The sequence below is a fragment of the Salmo salar genome, chromosome ssa13 (genome assembly GCF_905237065.1).
Source record: "Salmo salar chromosome ssa13, Ssal_v3.1, whole genome shotgun sequence".
Classification (NCBI taxonomy): domain Eukaryota; kingdom Metazoa; phylum Chordata; class Actinopteri; order Salmoniformes; family Salmonidae; genus Salmo; species Salmo salar.
The window spans coordinates 92,409,280-92,434,812 of record NC_059454.1 but is presented as its reverse complement, the minus strand read 5'-3'; the positions used below and the strand labels follow the sequence as shown (position 1 = coordinate 92,434,812).

Sequence of the window (25,533 nt, the reverse complement as noted above, 5' to 3'; positions counted from 1 at the left end):
CAACCGAATGTCTCCAAATCGCCTTCCGCATTACTGAAATCTAACCCGAGGACATCAGGAGAGTGACATAATCCTCAAGACATCCCAAAACTGCGACCCAGCAAATGGAGTGCCAGGGGTGGTTTGGAGATGTGTGTTGGAGTGGACTTCTGTCTCTACTTACTGTTTGGTCGTGCAGAGGTCGAGAAAAGAAGGGCGGACACTTCGAAACGTCAGCGCGCTTAAAGCTATAAATCTATCCAAACCGCTCTCTGCGCCCGGTATGGTGTAATGCGCAGACAGCTGCACATCTGTACTGCCAGTGCCAGCCTGAAGAGCCCGCATGTGGACAGCCATCTCACTCCTCACGCGGACACCTTGGATATAATGGAGAATACACATCATTGCCCTCATTTTTTATTAGAATACATTTGGGATATGAAAACATCGCGTAAATCTTTATGATCATACATGTTGCTCTGGTGGATGTTACGAACGTTATTTATTACATTTTCTCTCATGAAAAAGGTCAAAAGTAACAGTTAACGGTCTCTCTAACGCGAGTTTTCTGTACGTTTCCCTGCGCCTCGGCTTTGGCGAACTGGTCCACTCCCTGCGTCGGGAAAGCCGATGTCTTCATTTGACTCCTTGCAGTTGGTGATGGTGGATCTTTCTCGGATATCCAATGTGGAAACCAGAATCCAATTAGTTTGCGACTGAGCGCCTGGAGAGAGAGCGCAGCGGCACTTTGGCCAGCCAACTTTGGAGTGCAGCGCGTAGCCTACCTGTGGGCAGACACATGGTTGGCTGCTCTGTATACGAGAAGCCACTCATCAAGCCTGGTTGCATTCATTTTCAGGGTCATTTTTACATTGTAAATTACATTAAACGCATCGGATGAACGCATCCGATGTTGTATATGTGATCAGATAAAACTTTACAGTCTGAATATATCCTTTGGATACAACTAGGGCTGCTTCTTACGCACCACGGAACGTTAAATGCATCGCTGTGTGTTGGATTTTAATTCTGATACCAATTGCAGGTCTGCAAGGGCCAGATTTAAGGTAAGCACAGTACATTCACAGTTATTGGTTGTTCAGTAGTATTGAGTAATTTAGATGCAGGTGTGTAGGCTGTCGTATGCCTATAATATTGATACATTCATTTTGAGGCTATCGGACATTCTGAATGTCTAGCCTACAAAATACAAAAAAGCATTCTTCAATGATTATCTTTGAAAGGACAAACGCATCAAATATGTAAAAAAGGACCGTTTTCTAATAGCATATACACACTATGCACTAGCTGTGTAAACACTTTTCTTCGGTCTTAGCTGCACAATTGGAAGTAATTTATTTTATGCATGAAGCCTATTAACAATGGACAAACTTTAGCTGCAGACAATGCTCAATTAACAAGAGTCCAGGTAAGAATTAATTGGCCAGGGATTCACCATCTGGCGAATCCATGTCAACATTTGGGCTAGTGTAGCCTTTCTCCTGGACAGTAGCCAATGCGCTATGCATGTGTCCATAAACACATTTTGGATTGAAGGCGCACCCTACGCTTGTGGCGGCCACCCATTTCAGTAACACGCACTCATAAATTCTCTCTGAAATAGGTCTAAAATTAGTTGTAATCGAGGTGTCGTTTGGGCCAGAATGGAAATTCATATTGTGATTATCAATATTTGTATCATGCAGAAGCTATGGAGGTCCCTAAAGTAATAGGATAGTCATGTATTAAATTATATTAATAGATTATATCTAGGCTATTTAAACCTAAATACCATGTGGTAACAGTTTATAGTTACATATAGTGTTTATAACCTTCTAGACATATTTGACCTTTAAATTGAAAAATATCAAATTTGATACAATGTAAATAATGCTCTCTGAGGTTTGTTAATTTGGAACCCCAGTTAGCCAACAAAACGTCATACAAATAACTACAGGTAACTGCCAAAATAAACACCAACATATAGTTTCTTAATAGGGCGTTGGGCCACCACCAGCCAGAATAGCTTCAATGCACCTTGGCATAGATTCTCTATCGGAGACCTCAATTCTTCCACGAGAAATTCCATCATTTGGTGTTTTGTTGACCGTGGTGGAAAATGCTGTCCTAGGCGCTGCTCCAGAATCTCCCATAAGTGTTCAATTGGGTTGAGATCTGGAGACTGAGACGGCCATGGCATATGGTTTACATTGTTTTTATGCTCATCAAACTATTCAGGGACCTCTCGTGCCGTGTGGATGGAGGCATTGTCATCCTATGGAGGCATAGCCATGGTAGCCAAAATAATGGCCTGCCCAGCATTTTTATACATTTTATCGACTTGTAATATTTTCCAGTTCCGCTATTGAAAGATTACCAAACTAACCCCCTTTTGGCTTTGTGTCTGCAGCCTACACTTATATTCATAGTTCAATCCAATTCAGAAATGTTTGATTATTTTAAAGTAGGATCCAACTCACACTTCCGTCTCGTTTTCTTGCAGATTCCTTCATAGGAACTGAGTCTAAGATGAAGTTATGGGATGTTTTGGCCACGTGTTTGTTGCTTCTGAGCTCTGTATCCACACGCCCCCTCTACCAAAACCTTCAGCCTGCCAAAAGAGCTCACTACTCGGATTGGTATAGTGATTCTCTGTCCCCGTCTGTGGAGGAACCAGAGCCAGAGTTCCAGTCGGAGTCTCACAGCCTGCAAGAGATTTCCATGGAGGACAAATGTAAGTCAAGATTCTGATGCATTGTTTCATCACCTGCTGAAGTTTCAAATATACTTTCTTCTGCATAAGATCAGACCGTCTTCAGGAAAATTATTATTTCTTATAGAAGACTATTAAAGTTGCTTGATGAGACTCTGTTGCAAAACCGGAGCATAAATGTGACTGCAGTACTCAGTCCTCAACTGGTTCTCAGTTTCTTGAAGTGAATATGGGTTTAAAGAGGGTGACACACCATACATTAAACATACCATGTATTGTTTGGTACTCAGTGTGTTCAAATTGCCTGATTACCAAAACAAATGTGCTACATTCAGTCCAAACATGTAACCCAAACAGAGAGGATACATATCTGTTTACCATGGCCATAGGTTGCCATGTGTTACACATTGCACCAGGGGTGTTCCCCTGGTAAGCACAGGCTCTCTGGGGTTACACTTGGATTTTGGTGGGTTAAAGTCTTGCAAGATACTGCCTTTTGCTATGAACCACATTGTAGCAAGGCAAGCTTATCCCAAGTAAAGGGACAGCAGTCAATGTAATTGACGCCTGATAGTGTGAAGCGCCCTTGAACAGAGGCCAGACCAGTCATTGATGAATCCTGCTGAGTGCCTGATTCAGAGGAGGAGCAGTAGTTTGTCTAACAGCAGGTTTGAGCAGCCTTCTCTGCTGCTGTTGGCAGCATCACGCTGGGGTCAAAACATCCATGCGGCAGAAGGAGCAAGAAAAAGTGACTGCAGTGCCTCAGTCCTAAACAGAGTTGAGCACTGACATTCCTACTGCCTTGTTTATCTTCAACCCTGCCTCTCTGGGACTGCAGGATCTGTGGCCGCTCCCTGTCAGGAAAACAAAGGCCCCCCCCCCCCCCCCAAAAACCAAGTTACAGTAGAGGAACCGCAAAACAGATGCCGATCACAGGAGAGAGAATGGACTATACGGCGAGTAAGAAGCAACAAGGGAAAGCTCAATATTGTATTTATGTTCATTTTAGCAGCTGCGAGGGTGAGGAATTCATTTTGTTTAGAAGAGCATGAACCTGTCTTGTCATTACACAGTATAAGCTGTAGATGAGACATGGAACATTTAGACCAGAGAAATGTTTCCCCCTCACCTCATATTCAGTTAGCGGCGGTGAGTGACATCTCCTCAGCCTGTTCTGTAACTTAAGACCATTAACAATACACCAAGGTGTAAACAACCCTGGAACTCAATGGGAGCTTTTGTCCTTTTGTTTCAGTTGCAATGTCTGTGGTAAGCGATGAATCTTGTACCCATTCCAAGTAATCTTTGGAGGCAAGTGTCTCTGCAGCTGATCCACAGACTCTAGAGATACTTGTGTCTGTAGGACAAAAAACATGTACAAGGCTTCTGGAGCATGCTCAACTAGGCTAGAAAACTGATGAAATTTTTAATAGTAAATAATATTTTGGTCCCTGTCGGATCCTTGTCAGGACATCACTTTGGTCTCAGTGGAGCTTTACACTGGCAGGCTTCAGAGCTGATCTCTAAATCATAAAAACATGATTCTAGAGAACGTTTGAAACGGGTGCATGGGAGAGCCAGGGGGTGTTTCTGTATGTTGGGCAGTTTTGCTGCAGAACACTTCACCAGTCTGTCAGCTGGCATAGAATAGTAACTACCCCTGTCTGTCAGCTGACATAGAATAGTACCTACCACTGTCTGTCAGCTGGCATAGAATAGTACCTACCCCTGTCTGTCAGCTGGCATAGAATAGTACCTACCCCTGTCTGTCAGCTGGCATAGAATAGTACCTACTCCTGTCTGTCAGCTGGCATAGAATAGTACCTACCCCTGTCTGTCAGCTGGCATAGAATAGTACCTACCACTGTCTGTCTGCTAGCATAGAATAGTACCTACCCCTGTCTGTCAGCTGGCATAGAATAGTACCTACCCCTGTCTGTTAGCTGGCATAGAATAGCACCTACCCCTGTCTGTCAGCTGGCATAGAATAGTACCTACTCCTGTCTGTCAGCTGGCATAGAATAGTACCTACCCCTGTCTGTCAGCTGGCATAGAATAGTACCTACCGCTGTCTGTCAGCTGGCATAGAATAGTACCTACCCCTGTCTGTCAGCTGGCATAGAATAGTTACCTACCCCTGTCTGTCAGCTGGCATAGAATAGTACCTACTCCTGTCTGTCAGCTGGCATAGAATAGTACCTACCCCTGTCTGTCAGCTGGCATAGAATAGTACCTACCACTGTCTGTATGCTGGCATAGAATAGTACCTACCCCTGTCTGTCAGCTGGCATAGAATAGTACCTACCCCTGTCTGTCAGCTGGCATAGAATAGTACCTACCCCTGTCTGTCAGCTGGCATAGAATAGTACCTACTCCTGTCTGTCAGCTGGCATAGAATAGTACCTACCCCTGTCTGTCAGCTGGCATAGAATAGTACCTACCACTGTCTGTCTGCTGGCATAGAATAGTACCTACCCCTGTCTGTCAGCTGGCATAGAATAGTACCTACCCCTGTCTGTCAGCTGGAATAGAATAGTACCTACCCCTGTCTGTCAGCTGGCATAGAATAGTACCTACCCCTGTCTGTCAGCTGGCATAGAATAGTACCTACCCCTGTCTGTCAGCTGGCATAGAATAGTACCTACCCCTGTCTGTCAGCTGGCATAGAATAGTACCTACCCCTGTCTGTCAGCTGGCATAGAATAGTACCTACCCCTGTCTGTCAGCTGGCATAGAATAGTACCTACCCCTGTCTGTCAGCTGGCATAGAATAGTACCTACCCCTGTCTGTCAGCTGGCATAGAATAGTACCTACCCCTGTCTGTCAGCTGGCATAGAATAGTACCTACCCCTGTCTGTCAGCTGGCATAGAATAGTACCTACCCCTGTCTGTCAGCTGGCATAGAATAGTACCTACCCCTGTCTGTCAGCTGGCATAGAATAGTACCTACCCCTGTCTGTCAGCTGGCATAGAATAGTACCTACCCCTGTCTGTCAGCTGGCATAGAATAGTACCTACCCCTGTCTGTCAGCTGGCATAGAATAGTACCTACCCCTGTCTGTCAGCTGGCATAGAATAGTACCTACCCCTGTCTGTCAGCTGGCATAGAATAGTACCTACCCCTGTCTGTCAGCTGGCATAGAATAGTACCTACCCCTGTCTGTCAGCTGGCATAGAATAGTACCTACCCCTGTCTGTCAGCTGGCATAGAATAGTACCTACCCCTGTCTGTCAGCTGGCATAGAATAGTACCTACCCCTGTCTGTCAGCTGGCATAGAATAGTACCTACCCCTGTCTGTCAGCTGGCATAGAATAGTACCTACCCCTGTCTGTCAGCTGGCATAGAATAGTACCTACCCCTGTCTGTCAGCTGGCATAGAATAGTACCTACCCCTGTCTGTCAGCTGGCATAGAATAGTACCTACCCCTGTCTGTCAGCTGGCATAGAATAGTACCTACCCCTGTCTGTCAGCTGGCATAGAATAGTACCTACCCCTGTCTGTCAGCTGGCATAGAATAGTACCTACCCCTGTCTGTCAGCTGGCATAGAATAGTACCTACCCCTGTCTGTCAGCTGGCATAGAATAGTACCTACCCCTGTCTGTCAGCTGGCATAGAATAGTACCTACCCCTGTCTGTCAGCTGGCATAGAATAGTACCTACCCCTGTCTGTCAGCTGGCATAGAATAGTACCTACCCCTGTCTGTCAGCTGGCATAGAATAGTACCTACCCCTGTCTGTCAGCTGGCATAGAATAGTACCTACCCCTGTCTGTCAGCTGGCATAGAATAGTACCTACCCCTGTCTGTCAGCTGGCATAGAATAGTACCTACCCCTGTCTGTCAGCTGGCATAGAATAGTACCTACCCCTGTCTGTCAGCTGGCATAGAATAGTACCTACCCCTGTCTGTCAGCTGGCATAGAATAGTACCTACTCCTGTCTGTCAGCTGGCATAGAATAGTACCTACCCCTGTCTGTCAGCTGGCATAGAATAGTACCTACCCCTGTCTGTCAGCTGGCATAGAATAGTACCTACCCCTGTCTGTCAGCTGGCATAGAATAGTACCTACCCCTGTCTGTCAGCTGGCATAGAATAGTACCTACCCCTGTCTGTCAGCTGGCATAGAATAGTACCTACCCCTGTCTGTCAGCTGGCATAGAATAGTACCTACCCCTGTCTGTCAGCTGGCATAGAATAGTACCTACCCCTGTCTGTCAGCTGGCATAGAATAGTACCTACCCCTGTCTGTCAGCTGGCATAGAATAGTACCTACCCCTGTCTGTCAGCTGGCATAGAATAGTACCTACCCCTGTCTGTCAGCTGGCATAGAATAGTACCTACCCCTGTCTGTCAGCTGGCATAGAATAGTACCTACCCCTGTCTGTCAGCTGGCATAGAATAGTACCTACCCCTGTCTGTCAGCTGGCATAGAATAGTACCTACCCCTGTCTGTCAGCTGGCATAGAATAGTACCTACCCCTGTCTGTCAGCTGGCATAGAATAGTACCTACCCCTGTCTGTCAGCTGGCATAGAATAGTACCTACCCCTGTCTGTCAGCTGGCATAGAATAGTACCTACCCCTGTCTGTCAGCTGGCATAGAATAGTACCTACCCCTGTCTGTCAGCTGGCATAGAATAGTACCTACCCCTGTCTGTCAGCTGGCATAGAATAGTACCTACCCCTGTCTGTCAGCTGGCATAGAATAGTACCTACCCCTGTCTGTCAGCTGGCATAGAATAGTACCTACCCCTGTCTGTCAGCTGGCATAGAATAGTACCTACCCCTGTCTGTCAGCTGGCATAGAATAGTACCTACCCCTGTCTGTCAGCTGGCATAGAATAGTACCTACCCCTGTCTGTCAGCTGGCATAGAATAGTACCTACCCCTGTCTGTCAGCTGGCATAGAATAGTACCTACCCCTGTCTGTCAGCTGGCATAGAATAGTACCTACCCCTGTCTGTCAGCTGGCATAGAATAGTACCTACCCCTGTCTGTCAGCTGGCATAGAATAGTACCTACCCCTGTCTGTCAGCTGGCATAGAATAGTACCTACCCCTGTCTGTCAGCTGGCATAGAATAGTACCTACCCCTGTCTGTCAGCTGGCATAGAATAGTACCTACCCCTGTCTGTCAGCTGGCATAGAATAGTACCTACCCCTGTCTGTCAGCTGGCATAGAATAGTACCTACCCCTGTCTGTCAGCTGGCATAGAATAGTACCTACCCCTGTCTGTCAGCTGGCATAGAATAGTACCTACCCCTGTCTGTCAGCTGGCATAGAATAGTACCTACCCCTGTCTGTCAGCTGGCATAGAATAGTACCTACCCCTGTCTGTCAGCTGGCATAGAATAGTACCTACCCCTGTCTGTCAGCTGGCATAGAATAGTACCTACCCCTGTCTGTCAGCTGGCATAGAATAGTACCTACCCCTGTCTGTCAGCTGGCATAGAATAGTACCTACCCCTGTCTGTCAGCTGGCATAGAATAGTACCTACCCCTGTCTGTCAGCTGGCATAGAATAGTACCTACCCCTGTCTGTCAGCTGGCATAGAATAGTACCTACCCCTGTCTGTCAGCTGGCATAGAATAGTACCTACCCCTGTCTGTCAGCTGGCATAGAATAGTACCTACCCCTGTCTGTCAGCTGGCATAGAATAGTACCTACCCCTGTCTGTCAGCTGGCATAGAATAGTACCTACCCCTGTCTGTCAGCTGGCATAGAATAGTACCTACCCCTGTCTGTCAGCTGGCATAGAATAGTACCTACCCCTGTCTGTCAGCTGGCATAGAATAGTACCTACCCCTGTCTGTCAGCTGGCATAGAATAGTACCTACCCCTGTCTGTCAGCTGGCATAGAATAGTACCTACCCCTGTCTGTCAGCTGGCATAGAATAGTACCTACCCCTGTCTGTCAGCTGGCATAGAATAGTACCTACCCCTGTCTGTCAGCTGGCATAGAATAGTACCTACCCCTGTCTGTCAGCTGGCATAGAATAGTACCTACCCCTGTCTGTCAGCTGGCATAGAATAGTACCTACCCCTGTCTGTCAGCTGGCATAGAATAGTACCTACCACTGTCTGTCAGCTGGCATAGAATAGTACCTACCCCTGTCTGTCAGCTGGCATAGAATAGTACCTACCCCGGTCTGTCAGCTGGCATAGAATAGTACCTACCCCTGTCTGTCAGCTGGCATAGAATAGTACCTACCCCTGTCTGTCAGCTGGCATAGAATAGTACCTACCCCTGTCTGTCAGCTGGCATAGAATAGTACCTACCCCTGTCTGTCAGCTGGCATAGAATAGTACCTACCCCTGTCTGTCAGCTGGCATAGAATAGTACCTACCCCTGTCTGTCTGCTGGCATAGACTAGTACATATCACTGTCTGTCTGCTGGCATAGAATAGTACCTAGCCCTGTCTGTCAGCTGGCATAGAATAGTACCTACCCCTGTCTGTCAGCTGGCATAGAATAGTACCTACCCCTGTCTGTCAGCTGGCATAGAATAGTACTTACCACTGTCTGTCAGCTGGCATAGAATAGTACCTACCCCTGTCTGTCAGCTGGCATAGAATAGTACCTACCCCGGTCTGTCAGCTGGCATAGAATAGTACCTACCCCTGTCTGTCAGCTGGCATAGAATAGTACCTACCCCTGTCTGTCAGCTGGCATAGAATAGTACCTACCCCTGTCTGTCAGCTGGCATAGAATAGTACCTACCCCTGTCTGTCAGCTGGCATAGAATAGTACCTACTCCTGTCTGTCAGCTGGCATAGAATAGTACCTACCCCTGTCTGTCAGCTGGCATAGAACAGTACCTACCCCTGTCTGTCAGCTGGCATAGAATAGTACCTACCCCTGTCTGTCAGCTGGCATAGAATAGTACCTACCCCTGTCTGTCAGCTGGCATAGAATAGTACCTACCCCTGTCTGTCAGCTGGCATAGAATAGTACCTACTCCTGTCTGTCAGCTGGCATAGAATAGTACCTACCCCTGTCTGTCAGCTGGCATAGAACAGTACCTACCCCTGTCTGTCAGCTGGCATAGAATAGTACCTACTCCTGTCTGTCAGCTGGCATAGAATAGTACCTACCCCTGTCTGTCAGCTGGCATAGAATAGTACCTACCCCTGTCTGTCAGCTGGCATAGAATAGTACCTACCCCTGTCTGTCAGCTGGCATAGAATAGTACCTACCCCTGTCTGTCAGCTGGCATAGAATAGTACCTACTCCTGTCTGTCAGCTGGCATAGAATAGTACCTACTCCTGTCTGTCAGCTGGCATAGAATAGTACCTACCCCTGTCTGTCAGCTGGCATAGAATAGTACCTACCCCTGTCTGTCAGCTGGCATAGAATAGTACCTACCCCTGTCTGTCAGCTGGCATAGAATAGTACCTACCCCTGTCTGTCAGCTGGCATAGAATAGTACCTACCCCTGTCTGTCAGCTGGCATAGAATAGTACCTACCCCTGTCTGTCAGCTGGCATAGAATAGTACCTACTCCTGTCTGTCAGCTGGCATAGAATAGTACCTACCCCGGTCTGTCAGCTGGCATAGAATAGTACCTACCCCTGTCTGTCAGCTGGCATAGAATAGTACCTACCCCTGTCTGTCAGCTGGCATAGAATAGTACCTACCCCTGTCTGTCAGCTGGCATAGAATAGTACCTACCCCTGTCTGTCAGCTGGCATAGAATAGTACCTACCCCTGTCTGTCAGCTGGCATAGAATAGTACCTACCCCTGTCTGTCAGCTGGCATAGAACAGTACCTACCCCTGTCTGTCAGCTGGCATAGAATAGTACCTACCCCTGTCTGTCAGCTGGCATAGAATAGTACCTACCCCTGTCTGTCAGCTGGCATAGAATAGTACCTACCCCTGTCTGTCAGCTGGCATAGAATAGTACCTACTCCTGTCTGTCAGCTGGCATAGAATAGTACCTACCCCTGTCTGTCAGCTGGCATAGAATAGTACCTACCCCTGTCTGTCAGCTGGCATAGAATAGTACCTACCCCTGTCTGTCAGCTGGCATAGAATAGTACCTACCCCTGTCTGTCAGCTGGCATAGAATAGTACCTACCACTGTCTGTCAGCTGGCATAGAATAGTACCTACCCCTGTCTGTCAGCTGGCATAGAATAGTACCTACCCCTGTCTGTCAGCTGGCATAGAGTAGTACATATCACTGTCTGTCAGCTGGCATAGAATAGTACCTAGCCCTGTCTGTCAGCTGGCATAGAATAGTACCTACCCCTGTCTGTCAGCTGGCATAGAACAGTACCTACCCCTGTCTGTCAGCTGGCATAGAATAGTACCTACCCCTGTCTGTCAGCTGGCATAGAATAGTACCTACTCCCTGTCTGTCAGCTGGCATAGAATAGTACCTACCCCTGTCTGTCAGCTGGCATAGAATAGTACCTACCCCTGTCTGTCAGCTGGCATAGAATAGTACCTACCCCTGTCTGTCAGCTGGCATAGAATAGTACCTACCCCTGTGTGTCAGCTGGCATAGAATAGTACCTACCCCTGTCTGTCAGCTGGCATAGAATAGTACCTACCCCTGTCTGTCAGCTGGCATAGAATAGTACCTACCCCTGTCTGTCAGCTGGCATAGAATAGTACCTACCCCTGTCTGTCAGCTGGCATAGAATAGTACCTACCCCTGTCTGTCAGCTGGCATAGAGTAGTACCTACCACTGTCTGTCTGCTGGCATAGAATAGTACCTACCCTGTCTGTCAGCTGGCATAGAATAGTACCTACCCCTGTCTGTCAGCTGGCATAGAATAGTACCTACCCTGTCTGTCAGCTGGCATAGAATAGTACCTACCCCTGTCTGTCAGCTGGCATAGAATAGTACCAACCCCTGTCTGTCAGCTGGCATAGAATAGTACCTACCCCTGTCTGTCAGCTGGCATAGAATAGTACCTACCCCTGTCTGTCAGCTGGCATAGAATAGTACCTACCCCTGTCTGTCAGCTGGCATAGAATAGTACCTACTCCTGTCTGTCAGCTGGCATAGAATAGTACCTACCCCTGTCTGTCAGCTGGCATAGAATAGTACCTACCCCTGTCTGTCAGCTGGCATAGAATAGTACCTACCCCTGTCTGTCAGCTGGCATAGAATAGTACCTACCCCTGTCTGTCAGCTGGCATAGAATAGTACCTACTCCTGTCTGTCAGCTGGCATAGAATAGTACCTACCCCTGTCTGTCAGCTGGCATAGAATAGTACCTACCCCTGTCTGTCAGCTGGCATAGAACAGTACCTACCCCTGTCTGTCAGCTGGCATAGAATAGTACCTACCCCTGTCTGTCAGCTGGCATAGAATAGTACCTACCCCTGTCTGTCAGCTGGCATAGAATAGTACCACCCCTGTCTGTCAGCTGGCATAGAACAGTACCTACCCCTGTCTGTCAGCTGGCATAGAATAGTACCTACCCCTGTCTGTCAGCTGGCATAGAATAGTACCTACCCCTGTCTGTCAGCTGGCATAGAATAGTACCTACCCCTGTCTGTCAGCTGGCATAGAATAGTACCTACCCCTGTCTGTCAGCTGGCATAGAATAGTACCTACCCCTGTCTGTCAGCTGGCATAGAATAGTACCTACCCCTGTCTGTCAGCTGGCATAGAATAGTACCTACCCCTGTCTGTCAGCTGGCATAGAATAGTACCTACTCCTGTCTGTCAGCTGGCATAGAATAGTACCTACCCCTGTCTGTCAGCTGGCATAGAATAGTACCTACCGCTGTCTGTCAGCTGGCATAGAACAGTACCTACCCCTGTCTGTCAGCTGGCATAGAATAGTACCTACCCCTGTCTGTCAGCTGGCATAGAATAGTACCTACCCCTGTCTGTCAGCTGGCATAGAATAGTACCCACCCCTGTCTGTCAGCTGGAATAGAATAGTACCTACCCCGGTCTGTCAGCTGGCATAGAATAGTACCTACCAATGTCTGTCAGCTGGCATAGAATAGTACCTACCCCTGTCTGTCAGCTGGCATAGAATAGTACCTACAACTGTCTGTCAGCTGGCATAGAATAGTACCTACCCCTGTCTGTCAGCTGGCATAGAATAGTACCTACCCCTGTCTGTCAGCTGGCATAGAATAGTACCTACCCCTGTCTGTCTGCTGGCATAGAGTAGTACATATCACTGTCTGTCAGCTGGCATAGAATAGTACCTACCCCTGTCTGTCAGCTGGCATAGAATAGTACCTACCCCTGTCTGTCAGCTGGCATAGAATAGTACCTACTCCTGTCTGTCAGCTGGCATAGAATAGTACCTACCCCTGTCTGTCAGCTGGCATAGAATAGTACCTTCTCCTGTTTGTCAGCTGGCATAGAATAGTACCTACCCCGGTCTGTCAGCTGGCATAGAATAGTACCTACTCCTGTCTGTCAGCTGACATAGAATACTACCTACCCCTGTCTGTCAGCTGGCATAGAATAGTACCTACCCCTGTCTGTCAGCTGGCATAGAATAGTACCTACCCCTGTCTGTCAGCTGGCATAGAATAGTACCTACCCCTGTCTGTCAGCTGGCATAGAATAGTACCTACCGCTGTCTGTCAGCTGGCATAGAACAGTACCTACCCCTGTCTGTCAGCTGGCATAGAATAGTACCTACCCCTGTCTGTCAGCTGGCATAGAATAGTACCTACTCCTGTCTGTCAGCTGGCATAGAATAGTACCTACTCCTGTCTGTCAGCTGGCATAGAATAGTACCTACCCCTGTCTGTCAGCTGGCATAGAATAGTACCCACCCCTGTCTGTCAGCTGGCATAGAATAGTCACTACCCCTGTCTGTCAGCTGGCATAGAATAGTACCCACCCCTGTCTGTCAGCTGGCATAGAATAGTACCTACCCCTGTCTGTCAGCTGGCATAGAGTAGTACCTACCACTGTCTGTCTGCTGGCATAGAATAGTACCTAGTCCTGTCTGTCAGCTGGCATAGAATAGTACCTACCCCTGTCTGTCAGCTGGCATAGAGTAGTACATATCACTGTCTGTCTGCTGGCATATAATAGTACCTAGTCCTGTCTGTCAGCTGGCATAGAATAGTACCCACCCCTGTCTGTCAGCTGGCATAGAACAGTACCTACCCCTGTCTGTCAGCTGGCATAGAATAGTACCTACCCCTGTCTGTCAGCTGGCATAGAATAGTACCTACTCCTGTCTGTCAGCTGGCATAGAATAGTACCCACCCCTGTCTGTCAGCTGGCATAGAACAGTACCTACCCCTGTCTGTCAGCTGACATAGAATAGTACCTACCCCTCTCTGTCAGCTGGCATAGAATAGTACCTACTCCTGTCTGTCAGCTGGCATAGAATAGTACCTACCCCTGTCTGTCAGCTGGCATAGAATAGTACCTACCCCTGTCTGTCAGCTGGCATAGAATAGTACCCACCCCTGTCTGTCAGCTGGCATAGAATAGTAACTACCCCTGTCTGTCAGCTGGCATAGAATAGTACCTACCCCTGTCTGTCAGCTGGCATAGAATAGTACCTACCCCTGTCTGTCAGCTGGCATAGAATAGTACCTACTCATGTCTGTCAGCTGACATAGAATAGTACCTACCCCTGTCTGTCAGCTGGCATAGAATAGTACCTACCGCTGTCTGTCAGCTGGCATAGAACAGTACCTACCCCTGTCTGTCAGCTGGCATAGAATAATACCTACTCCTGTCTGTCAGCTGGCATAGAATAGTACCTACTCCTGTCTGTCAGCTGGCATAGAATAGTACCCACCCCTGTCTGTCAGCTGGCATAGAACAGTACCTACCCCTGTCTGTCAGCTGGCATAGAATAGTACCTACCCCTGTCTGTCAGCTGGCATAGAATAGTACCTACTCCTGTCTGTCAGCTGGCATAGAATAGTACCTACCCCTGTCTGTCAGCTGGCATAGAATAGTACCTACTCCTGTCTGTCAGCTGGCATAGAATAGTACCTACCCCTGTCTGTCAGCTGGCATAGAATAGTAACTACCCCTGTCTGTCAGCTGGCATAGAATAGTACCTACCCCTGTCTGTCTGCTGGCATAGAATAGTACCTACCCCTGTCTGTCAGCTGGCATAGAATAGTACCTACCCCTGTCTGTCAGCTGGCATAGAATAGTACCTACCCCTGTCTGTCAGCTGGCATAGAGTAGTACCTACCACTGTCTGTCTGCTGGCATAGAATAGTACCTATCCCTATCTGTCAGCTGGCATAGAATAGTACCTACCCCTGTCTGTCAGCTGACAGAATAGTACCTACCCCTGTCTGTCAGCTGGCATAGAACAGTACCTACCCCTGTCTGTCAGCTGACATAGAATAGTACCTACCCCTGTCTGTCAGCTGGCATAGAATAGTACCTACTCCTGTCTGTCAGCTGGCATAGAATAGTACCTACCCCTGTCTGTCAGCTGGCATAGAACAGTACCTACCCCTGTCTGTCAGCTGACATAGAATAGTACCTACCCCTCTCTGTCAGCTGGCATAGAATAATACCTACTCCTGTCTGTCAGCTGGCATAGAATAGTACCTACTCCTGTCTGTCAGCTGGCATAGAATAGTACCCACCCTGTCTGTCAGCTGGCATAGAATAGTACCCACCCTGTCTGTCAGCTGGCATAGAATAGTCACTACCCCTGTCTGTCAGCTGGCATAGAATAGTACCTACTCCTGTCTGTCAGCTGACATAGAATAGTACCTACCCCTGTCTGTCAGCTGGCATAGAATAGTACCTACTCATGTCTGTCAGCTGACATAGAATAGTACCTACCCCTGTCTGTCAGCTGGCATAGAATAGTACCTACCGCTGTCTGTCAGCTGGCATAGAACAGTACCTACCCCTGTCTGTCAGCTGGCATAGAATAATACCTACTCCTGTCTGTCAGCTGGCATAGAATAGTACCTACTCCTGTCTGTCAGCTGGCATAGAATAGTACCTACCCCTGTCTGTCAGCTGGCATAGAACAGTACCTACCCCTGTCTGTCAGCTGGCATAGAATAGTACCTACCCCTGTCTGTCAGCTGGCATAGAATAGTACCTACTCCTGTCTGTCAGCTGGCATAGAATAGTACCTACCCCTGTCTGTCAGCTGGCATAGAATAGTACCTACCCCTGTCTGTCAGCTGGCATAGAATAGTACCCACCCCTGTCTGTCAGCTGGCATAGAATAGTCACTACCCCTGTCTGTCAGCTGGCATAGAATAGTACCTACCCCTGTCTGTCAGCTGGCATAGAATAGTACCTACCCCTGTCTGTCAGCTGGCATAGAATAGTACCTACCCCTGTCTGTCAGCTGGCATAGAATAGTACCTACCCCTGTCTGTCAGCTGGCACAGAATAGTACCGACCCCTGTCTGTCAGCTGGCATAGAATAGTACCTACCCCTGTCTGTCAGCTGGCATAGAATAGTACCTACCACTGTCTGTCAGCTGGCATAGAATAGTACCTACTCCTGTCTGTCAGCTGGCATAGAATAGTACTTACCACTGTCTGTCAGCTGGCATAGAATAGTACCTACCCCTGTCTGTCAGCTGGCATAGAATAGTACCTACACCTGTCTGTCAGCTGGCATAGAATAGTACCTACCCCTGTCTGTCTGCTGGCATAGAATAGTATCTACCCCTGTCTGTCTGCTGGCATAGAATAGTACCTACCCCTGTCTGTCAGCTGGCATAGAATAGTACCTACCCCTGTCTGTCAGCTGGCAGAGAGTAGTACATATCACTGTCTGTCTGCTGGCATAGAACAGTACCTACCCCGGTCTGTCAGCTGGCATAGAATAGTACCTACCCCTGTCTGTCAGATGGCATAGAATAGTACCTACCCCTGTCTGTCAGCTGGCATAGAATAGTACCTACTCCTGTCTGTCAGCTGACATAGAATAGTACCTACCCCTGTCTGTCAGCTGGCATAGAATAGTACCTACCCCTGTCTGTCAGCTGGCATAGAATAGTACCTACCCCTGTCTGTCAGCTGGCATAGAATAGTACCTACCCCTGTCTGTCAGCTGGCATAGAATAGTACCTACCCCTGTCTGTCAGCTGGCATAGAACAGTACCTACCCCTGTCTGTCAGCTGGCATAGAATAATACCTACTCCTGTCTGTCAGCTGGCATAGAATAGTACCTACTTCTGTCTGTCAGCTGGCATAGAATAGTACCCACCCCTGTCTGTCAGCTGGCATAGAACAGTACCTACCCCTGTCTGTCAGCTGACATAGAATAGTACCTACCCCTCTCTGTCAGCTGGCATAGAATAATACCTACTCCTGTCTGTCAGCTGGCATAGAATAGTACCTACTCCTGTCTGTCAGCTGGCATAGAATAGTACCCACCCCTGTCTGTCAGCTGGCATAGAATAGTCACTACCCCTGTCTGTCAGCTGGCATAGAATAGTACCCACCCCTGTCTGTCAGCTGGCATAGAATAGTACCTACCCCTGTCTGTCAGCTGGCATAGAGTAGTACATATCACTGTCTGTCTGCTGGCATAGAATAGTACCTAGTCCTGTCTTTCAGCTGGCATAGAATAGTACCTACCCCTGTCTGTCAGCTGGCATAGAGTAGTACATATCACTGTCTGTCTGCTGGCATAGAATAGTACCTACCCCGGTCTGTCAGCTGGAATAGAATAGTACCTACCCCGGTCTGTCAGCTGGCATAGAATAGTACCTACCAATGTCTGTCAGCTGGCATAGAATAGTACCTACTCCTGTCTGTCAGCTGGCATAGAATAGTACCTACAACTGTCTGTCAGCTGGCATAGAATAGTACCTACCCCTGTCTGTCAGCTGGCATAGAATAGTACCTACCCCTGTCTGTCTGCTGGCATAGAATAGTACCTACCCCTGTCTGTCTGCTGGCATAGAGTAGTACATATCACTGTCTGTCAGCTGGCATAGAATAGTCACTACCCCTGTCTGTCAGCTGGCATAGAATAGTACCCACCCCTGTCTGTCAGCTGGCATAGAATAGTACCTACCCCTTTCTGTCAGCTGGCATAGAATAGTACCTACCCCTGTCTGTCAGCTGGCATAGAATAGTACCTACCCCTGTCTGTCAGCTGGCACAGAATAGTACCGACCCCTGTCTGTCAGCTGGCATAGAATAGTACCTACCCCTGTCTGTCAGCTGGCATAGAATAGTACCTACCAATGTCTGTCAGCTGGCATAGAATAGTACCTACTCCTGTCTGTCAGCTGGCATAGAATAGTACTTACCACTGTCTGTCAGCTGGCATAGAATAGTACCTACCCCTGTCTGTCAGCTGGCATAGAATAGTACCTACCCCTGTCTGTCAGCTGGCATAGAATAGTACCTACCCCTGTCTGTCTGCTGGCATAGAATAGTATCTACCCCTGTCTGTCTGCTGGCATAGAGTAGTACATATCACTGTCTGTCTGCTGGCATAGAATAGTACCTACCCCTGTCTGTCAGCTGGCATAGAATAGTACCTACCCCTGTCTGTCAGCTGGCATAGAGTAGTACATATCACTGTCTGTCTGCTGGCATAGAACAGTACCTACCCCGGTCTGTCAGCTGGCATAGAATAGTACCTACCACTGTCTGTCAGATGGCGTAGAATAGTACCTACCCCTGTCTGTCAGCTGGCATAGAATAGTACCTACCCCTGTCTGTCAGCTGGCATAGAATAGTACCTACCCCTGTCTGTCAGCTGGCATAGAATAGTCACTACCCCTGTCTGTCAGCTGGCATAGAATAGTACCTACTCCTGTCTGTCAGCTGGCATAGAATAGTACCCACCCCTGTCTGTCAGCTGGCATAGAATAGTAACTACCCCTGTCTGTCAGCTGGCATAGAATAGTACCTACCCCTGTCTGTCAGCTGGCATAGAATAGTACCTACCCCTGTCTGTCAGCTGGCATAGAGTAGTACATATCACTGTCTGTCTGCTGGCATAGAATAGTACCTAGTCCTGTCTGTCAGCTGGCATAGAATAGTACCTACCCCTGTCTGTCAGCTGGCATAGAGTAGTACATATCACTGTCTGTCTGCTGGCATAGAATAGTACCTACCCCGGTCTGTCAGCTGGAATAGAATAGTACCTACCCCGGTCTGTCAGCTGGCATAGAATAGTACCTACCAATGTCTGTCAGCTGGCATAGAATAGTACCTACTCCTGTCTGTCTGCTGGCATAGAGTAGTACATATCACTGTCTGTCTGCTGGCATAGAATAGTCACTACCCCTGTCTGTCAGCTGGCATAGAATAGTACCCACCCCTGTCTGTCTGCTGGCATAGAACAGTACCTACCCCGGTCTGTCAGCTGGCATAGAATAGTACCTACCCCTGTCTGTCAGATGGCATAGAATAGTACCTACCCCTGTCTGTCAGCTGGCATAGAATAGTACCTACTCCTGTCTGTCAGCTGGCATAGAATAGTACCCACCCCTGTCTGTCAGCTGGCATAGAATAGTCACTACCCCTGTCTGTCAGCTGGCATAGAATAGTACCTACTCCTGTCTGTCAGCTGGCATAGAATAGTACCTACCCCTGTCTGTCAGCTGGCATAGAATAGTCACTACCCCTGTCTGTCAGCTGGCATAGAATAGTACCCACCCCTGTCTGTCAGCTGGCATAGAATAGTACCTACCCCTGTCTGTCAGCTGGCATAGAATAGTACCTACCCCTGTCTGTCAGCTGGCATAGAATAGTACCTACCCCTGTCTGTCAGCTGGCATAGAATAGTACCTACCCCTGTCTGTCAGCTGGCATAGAATAGTACCTACCCCTGTCTGTCAGCTGGCATAGAATAGTACCGACCCCTGTCTGTCAGCTGGCATAGAATAGTACCTACCCCTGTCTGTCAGCTGGCATAGAATAGTACCTACCAATGTCTGTCAGCTGGCATAGAATAGTACCTACTCCTGTCTGTCAGCTGGTATAGAATAGTACTTACCACTGTTTGTCAGCTGGCATAGAATAGTACCTACCCCTGTCTGTCAGCTGGCATAGAATAGTACCTACCCCTGTCTGTCAGCTGGCATAGAATAGTACCTACCCCTGTCTGTCTGCTGGCATAGAGTAGTACATATCACTGTCTGTCTGCTGGCATAGAATAGTACCTACCCCTGTCTGTCAGCTGGCATAGAATAGTACCTACCCCTGTCTGTCAGCTGGCATAGAATAGTACATATCACTGTCTGTCTGCTGGCATAGAACAGTACCTACCCCGGTCTGTCAGCTGGCATAGAATAGTACCTACCCCTGTCTGTCAGATGGCATAGAATAGTACCTACCCCTGTCTGTCAGCTGGCATAGAATAGTACCTACTCCTGTCTGTCAGCTGGCATAGAATAGTACCTACCCCTGTCTGTCAGCTGGCATAGAATAGTACCTACCCCTGTCTGTCAGCTGGCATAGAATAGTACCTACCCCTGTCTGTCAGCTGGCATAGAATAGTACCTACCCCTGTCTGTCAGCTGGCATAGAATAGTACCTACCCCTGTCTGTCAGCTGGCACAGAATAGTACCGACCCTTGTCTGTCAGCTGGCATAGAATAGTACCTACCCCTGTCTGTCAGCTGGCATAGAATAGTACCTACCAATGTCTGTCAGCTGGCATAGAATAGTACCTACTCCTGTCTGTCAGCTGGCATAGAATAGTACCTACCACTGTCTGTCAGCTGGCATAGAATAGTACCTACCCCTGTCTGTCAGCTGGCATAGAATAGTACCTACCCCTGTCTGTCAGCTGGCATAGAATAGTACCTACCCCTGTCTGTCAGCTGGCATAGAGTAGTACATATCACTGTCTGTCAGCTGGCATAGAATAGTACCTACCCCTGTCTGTCAGCTGGCATAGAATAGTACCTACCCCTGTCTGTCAGCTGGCATAGAGTAGTACATATCACTGTCTGTCAGCTGGCATAGAATAGTACCTACCCCTGTCTGTCAGCTGGCATAGAATAGTACCTACCCCTGTCTGTCAGCTGGCATAGAATAGTACCTACCCCTGTCTGTCAGCTGGCATAGAATAGTACCTACCCCTGTCTGTCAGCTGGCATAGAATAGTACCTACCCCTGTCTGTCAGCTGGCATAGAATAGTACCTACTCCTGTCTGTCAGCTGACATAGAATAGTACCTACCCCTGTCTGTCAGTTGGCATAGAATAGTACGTACCGCTGTCTGTCAGCTGGCATAGAACAGTACCTACCCCTGTCTGTCAGCTGGCATAGAATAATACCTACTCCTGTCTGTCAGCTGGCATAGAATAGTACCTACTCCTGTCTGTCAGCTGGCATAGAATAGTACCTACCCCTGTCTGTCAGCTGGCATAGAATAGTACCTACCCCTGTCTGTCAGCTGGCATAGAATAGTCACTACCCCTGTCTGTCAGCTGGCATAGAATAGTACCTACCCCTGTCTGTCAGCTGGCATAGAATAGTACCTACCCCTGTCTGTCAGCTGGCATAGAATAGTACCCACCCCTGTCTGTCAGCTGGCATAGAATAGTACCTACCCCTGTCTGTCTGCTGGCATAGAATAGTACCTAGTCCTGTCTGTCAGCTGGCATAGAATAGTACCTACCCCTGTCTGTCAGCTGGCATAGAGTAGTACATATCACTGTCTGTCTGCTGGCATATAATAGTACCTAGTCCTGTCTGTCAGCTGGCATAGAATAGTACCCACCCCTGTCTGTCAGCTGGCATAGAACAGTACCTACCCCTGTCTGTCAGCTGACATAGAATAGTACCTACCCCTCTCTGTCAGCTGGCATAGAATAATACCTACTCCTGTCTGTCAGCTGGCATAGAATAGTACCTACTCCTGTCTGTCAGCTGGCATAGAATAGTACCCACCCTGTCTGTCAGCTGGCATAGAATAGTCACTACCCCTGTCTGTCAGCTGGCATAGAATAGTACCCACCCCTGTCTGTCAGCTGGCATAGAATAGTACCTACCCCTGTCTGTCAGCTGGCATAGAGTAGTACATATCACTGTCTGTCTGCTGGCATAGAATAGTACCTAGTCCTGCCTGTCAGCTGGCATAGAATAGTACCTACCCCTGTCTGTCAGCTGGCATAGAGTAGTACATATCACTGTCTGTCTGCTGGCATAGAATAGTACCTACCCCGGTCTGTCAGCTGGCATAGAATAGTACCTACCCCGGTCTGTCAGCTGGCATAGAATAGTACCTACCAATGTCTGTCAGCTGGCATAGAATAGTACCTACTCCTGTCTGTCAGCTGGCATAGAATAGTACCTACAACTGTCTGTCAGCTGGCATAGAATAGTACCCACCCCTGTCTGTCAGCTGGCATAGAATAGTACCTACCCCTGTCTGTCTGCTGGCATAGAATAGTACCTACCCCTGTCTGTCTGCTGGCATAGAGTAGTACATATCACTGTCTGTCTGCTGGCATAGAATAGTACCTAGCCCTGTCTGTCAGCTGGCATAGAATAGTACCTACCCCTGTCTGTCAGCTGGCATAGAGTAGTACCTACCCCTGTCTGTCAGCTGGCATAGAATAGTACCTACCAATGTCTGTCAGCTGGCATAGAATAGTACCTACTCCTGTCTGTCAGCTGGCATAGAATAGTACTTACCCCTGTCTGTCAGCTGGCATAGAATAGTACCTACCCCTGTCTGTCAGCTGGCATAGAATAGTACCTACCCCTGTCTGTCAGCTGGCATAGAATAGTACCTACCCCTGTCTGTCAGCTGGCATAGAATAGTACCTACCCCTGTCTGTCAGCTGGCATAGAGTAGTACATATCACTGTCTGTCTGCTGGCATAGAATAGTACCTACCCCTGTCTGTCAGCTGGCATAGAATAGTACCTACCCCTGTCTGTCAGCTGGCATAGAGTAGTACATATCACTGTCTGTCTGCTGGCATAGAATAGTACCTACCCCGGTCTGTCAGCTGGCATAGAATAGTACCTACCAATGTCTGTCAGCTGGCATAGAATAGTACCTACCCCTGTCTGCCAGCTGGCATAGAATAGTACCTACCCCTGTCTGTCAGCTGGCATAGAATAGTACCTACCCCTGTCTGTCAGCTGGCATAGAATAGTACCTACCCCTGTCTGTCAGCTGGCATAGAATAGTACCTACTCCTGTCTGTCAGCTGGCATAGAATAGTACCTACCCCTGTCTGTCAGCTGGCATAGAATAGTACCTACCCCTGTCTGTCAGCTGGCATAGAATAGTACCTACTCCTGTCTGTCAGATGACATAGAATAGTACCTACCCCTGTCTGTCAGCTGGCATAGAATAGTACCTACCCCTGTCTGTCAGCTTGCTTAGAATTGTACCTACTACAGTCTGTCAGCTGACATAGAATAGGACCTACCCCTGTCTGTCAGCTGGCATAGAATAGTACCTACTCCTGTCTGTCAGATGACATAGAATAGTACCTACCCCTATCTGTCAGCTGGCATAGAATAGTACCTACCCCTGTCTGTCAGCTTGCATAGAATTGTACCTACTACAGTCTGTCAGCTGACATAGAATAGTACCTACCCCTGTCTGTCAGGTGGCATAGAATAGTACCTATCCCTGTCTGTCAGCTGGCATGGAATAGTACCTACCCCTGTCTGTCAGCTGGCATAGAATAGTACCCACCCCTGTCTGTCAGCTGGCATAGAATAGTACCTACCCCTGTCTGTCAGCTGGCATAGAATAGTACCTACCCCTGTCTGTCAGCTGGCATAGAATAGTACCTACCCCTGTCTGTCAGCTGGCGTAGAATAGTACCTACCCCTGTCTGTCAGCTGGCATAGAATAGTACCGACCCCTGTCTGTCAACTGGCATAGAATAGTTCCTACCCTGTCTGTCAGCTGACATAAGATAGTACCTACCCCTGTCTGTCAGCTGGCATAGAATAGTACCTACTCCTGTCTGTCAGCTGGCATAGAATAGTACCTACCCCTGTCTGTCAGCTGGCATAGAATAGTACCTACTCCTGTCTGTCAGCTGGCATAGAATAGTACCTACCCCTGTCTGTCAGCTGGCATAGAATAGTACCTACCCCTGTCTGTCAGCTGGCATAGAATAGTACCTACTCCTGTCTGTCAGCTGGCATAGAATAGTACCTACCCCTGTCTGTCAGCTGGCATAGAATAGTACCTACCGCTGTCTGTCAGCTGGCATAGAACAGTACCTACCCCTGTCTGTCAGCTGGCATAGAATAATACCTACTCCTGTCTGTCAGCTGGCATAGAATAGTACCTACTCCTGTCTGTCAGCTGGCATAGAATAGTACCCACCCCTGTCTGTCAGCTGGCATAGAACAGTACCTACCCCTGTCTGTCAGCTGACATAGAATAGTACCTACCCCTCTCTGTCAGCTGGCATAGAATAATACCTACTCCTGTCTGTCAGCTGGCATAGAATAGTACCTACTCCTGTCTGTCAGCTGGCATAGAATAGTACATACCCCTGTCTGTCAGCTGGCATAGAATAGTACCTACCCCTGTCTGTCAGCTAGCATAGAGTAGTACATATCACTGTCTGTCTGCTGGCATAGAATAGTACCTAGTCCTGTCTGTCAGCTGGCATAGAATAGTACCTACTCCTGTCTGTCAGCTGGCATAGAATAGTACATACCCCTGTCTGTCAGCTGGCATAGAATAGTACCTACTCCTGTCTGTCAGCTGGCATAGAATAGTACCTACCCCTGTCTGTCAGCTGGCATAGAATAGTACCTACTCCTGTCTGTCAGCTGACATAGAATAGTACCTACCCCTGTCTGTCAGCTGGCATAGAATAGTACCTACCGCTGTCTGTCAGCTGGCATAGAACAGTACCTACCCCTGTCTGTCAGCTGGCATAGAATAGTACCTACTCCTGTCTGTCAGCTGGCATAGAATAGTACCTACCCCTGTCTGTCAGCTGGCATAGAATAGTACCTACCCCTGTCTGTCAGCTGGCATAGAACAGTACCTACCCCTGTCTGTCAGCTGGCATAGAATAGTACCTACCCCTGTCTGTCAGCTGGCATAGAATAGTACCTACCCCTGTCTGTCAGCTGGCATAGAATAGTACCTACTCCTGTCTGTCAGCTGGCATAGAATAGTACATACCCCTGTCTGTCAGCTGGCATAGAATAGTACCTACTCCTGTCTGTCAGCTGGCATAGAATAGTACCCACCCCTGTCTGTCAGCTGGCATAGAATAGTCACTACCCCTGTCTGTCAGCTGGCATAGAATAGTACCTACCCCTGTCTGTCAGCTGGCATAGAGTAGTACATATCACTGTCTGTCTGCTGGCATAGAATAGTACCTAGTCCTGTCTGTCAGCTGGCATAGAATAGTACCTACCCCTGTCTGTCAGCTGGCATAGAGTAGTAAATATCAATGTCTGTCTGCTGGCATAGAATAGTACCTACCCCGGTCTGTCAGCTGGAATATAATAGTACCTACCCCGGTCTGTCAGCTGGCATAGAATAGTACCTACCAATGTCTGTCAGCTGGCATAGAATAGTACCTACTCCTGTCTGTCAGCTGGCATAGAATAGTACATACAACTGTCTGTCAGCTGGCATAGAATAGTACCTACCCCTGTCTGTCTGCTGGCATAGAATAGTACCTACCCCTGTCTGTCTGCTGGCATAGAGTAGTACATATCACTGTCTGTCTGCTGGCATAGAATAGTACCTAGCCCTGTCTGTCAGCTGGCATAGAATAGTACCTACCCCTGTCTGTCAGCTGGCATAGAGTAGTACATATCACTGTCTGTCTGCTGGCATAGAATAGTACCTAGTCCTGTCTGTCAGCTGGCATAGAATAGTACCTACCCCTGTCTGTCAGCTGGCATAGAGTAGTACCTACCCCTGTCTGTCAGCTGGCATAGAATAGTACCTACCAATGTCT

The 25,533-nt window shown here is 48.1% G+C and overlaps 1 protein-coding gene across 1 annotated transcript in view; it reads left to right on the top strand.

The window, feature by feature from the left end:
• The first annotated feature begins 273 nt into the window (after positions 1–273).
• LOC106568186 (glial cell line-derived neurotrophic factor-like) overlaps positions 274–25,533 on the top strand; it is a 67,997-nt gene continuing 42,737 nt past the window's right edge. The window contains exons 1-2 of the mRNA XM_014138303.2: positions 274–1,046; positions 2,483–2,713. Coding sequence (XP_013993778.1) covers positions 2,509–2,713 — 205 coding nt within the window. The 5' untranslated portion in view covers positions 274–1,046; positions 2,483–2,508. The remainder of the gene's footprint in view (positions 1,047–2,482; positions 2,714–25,533) is intronic.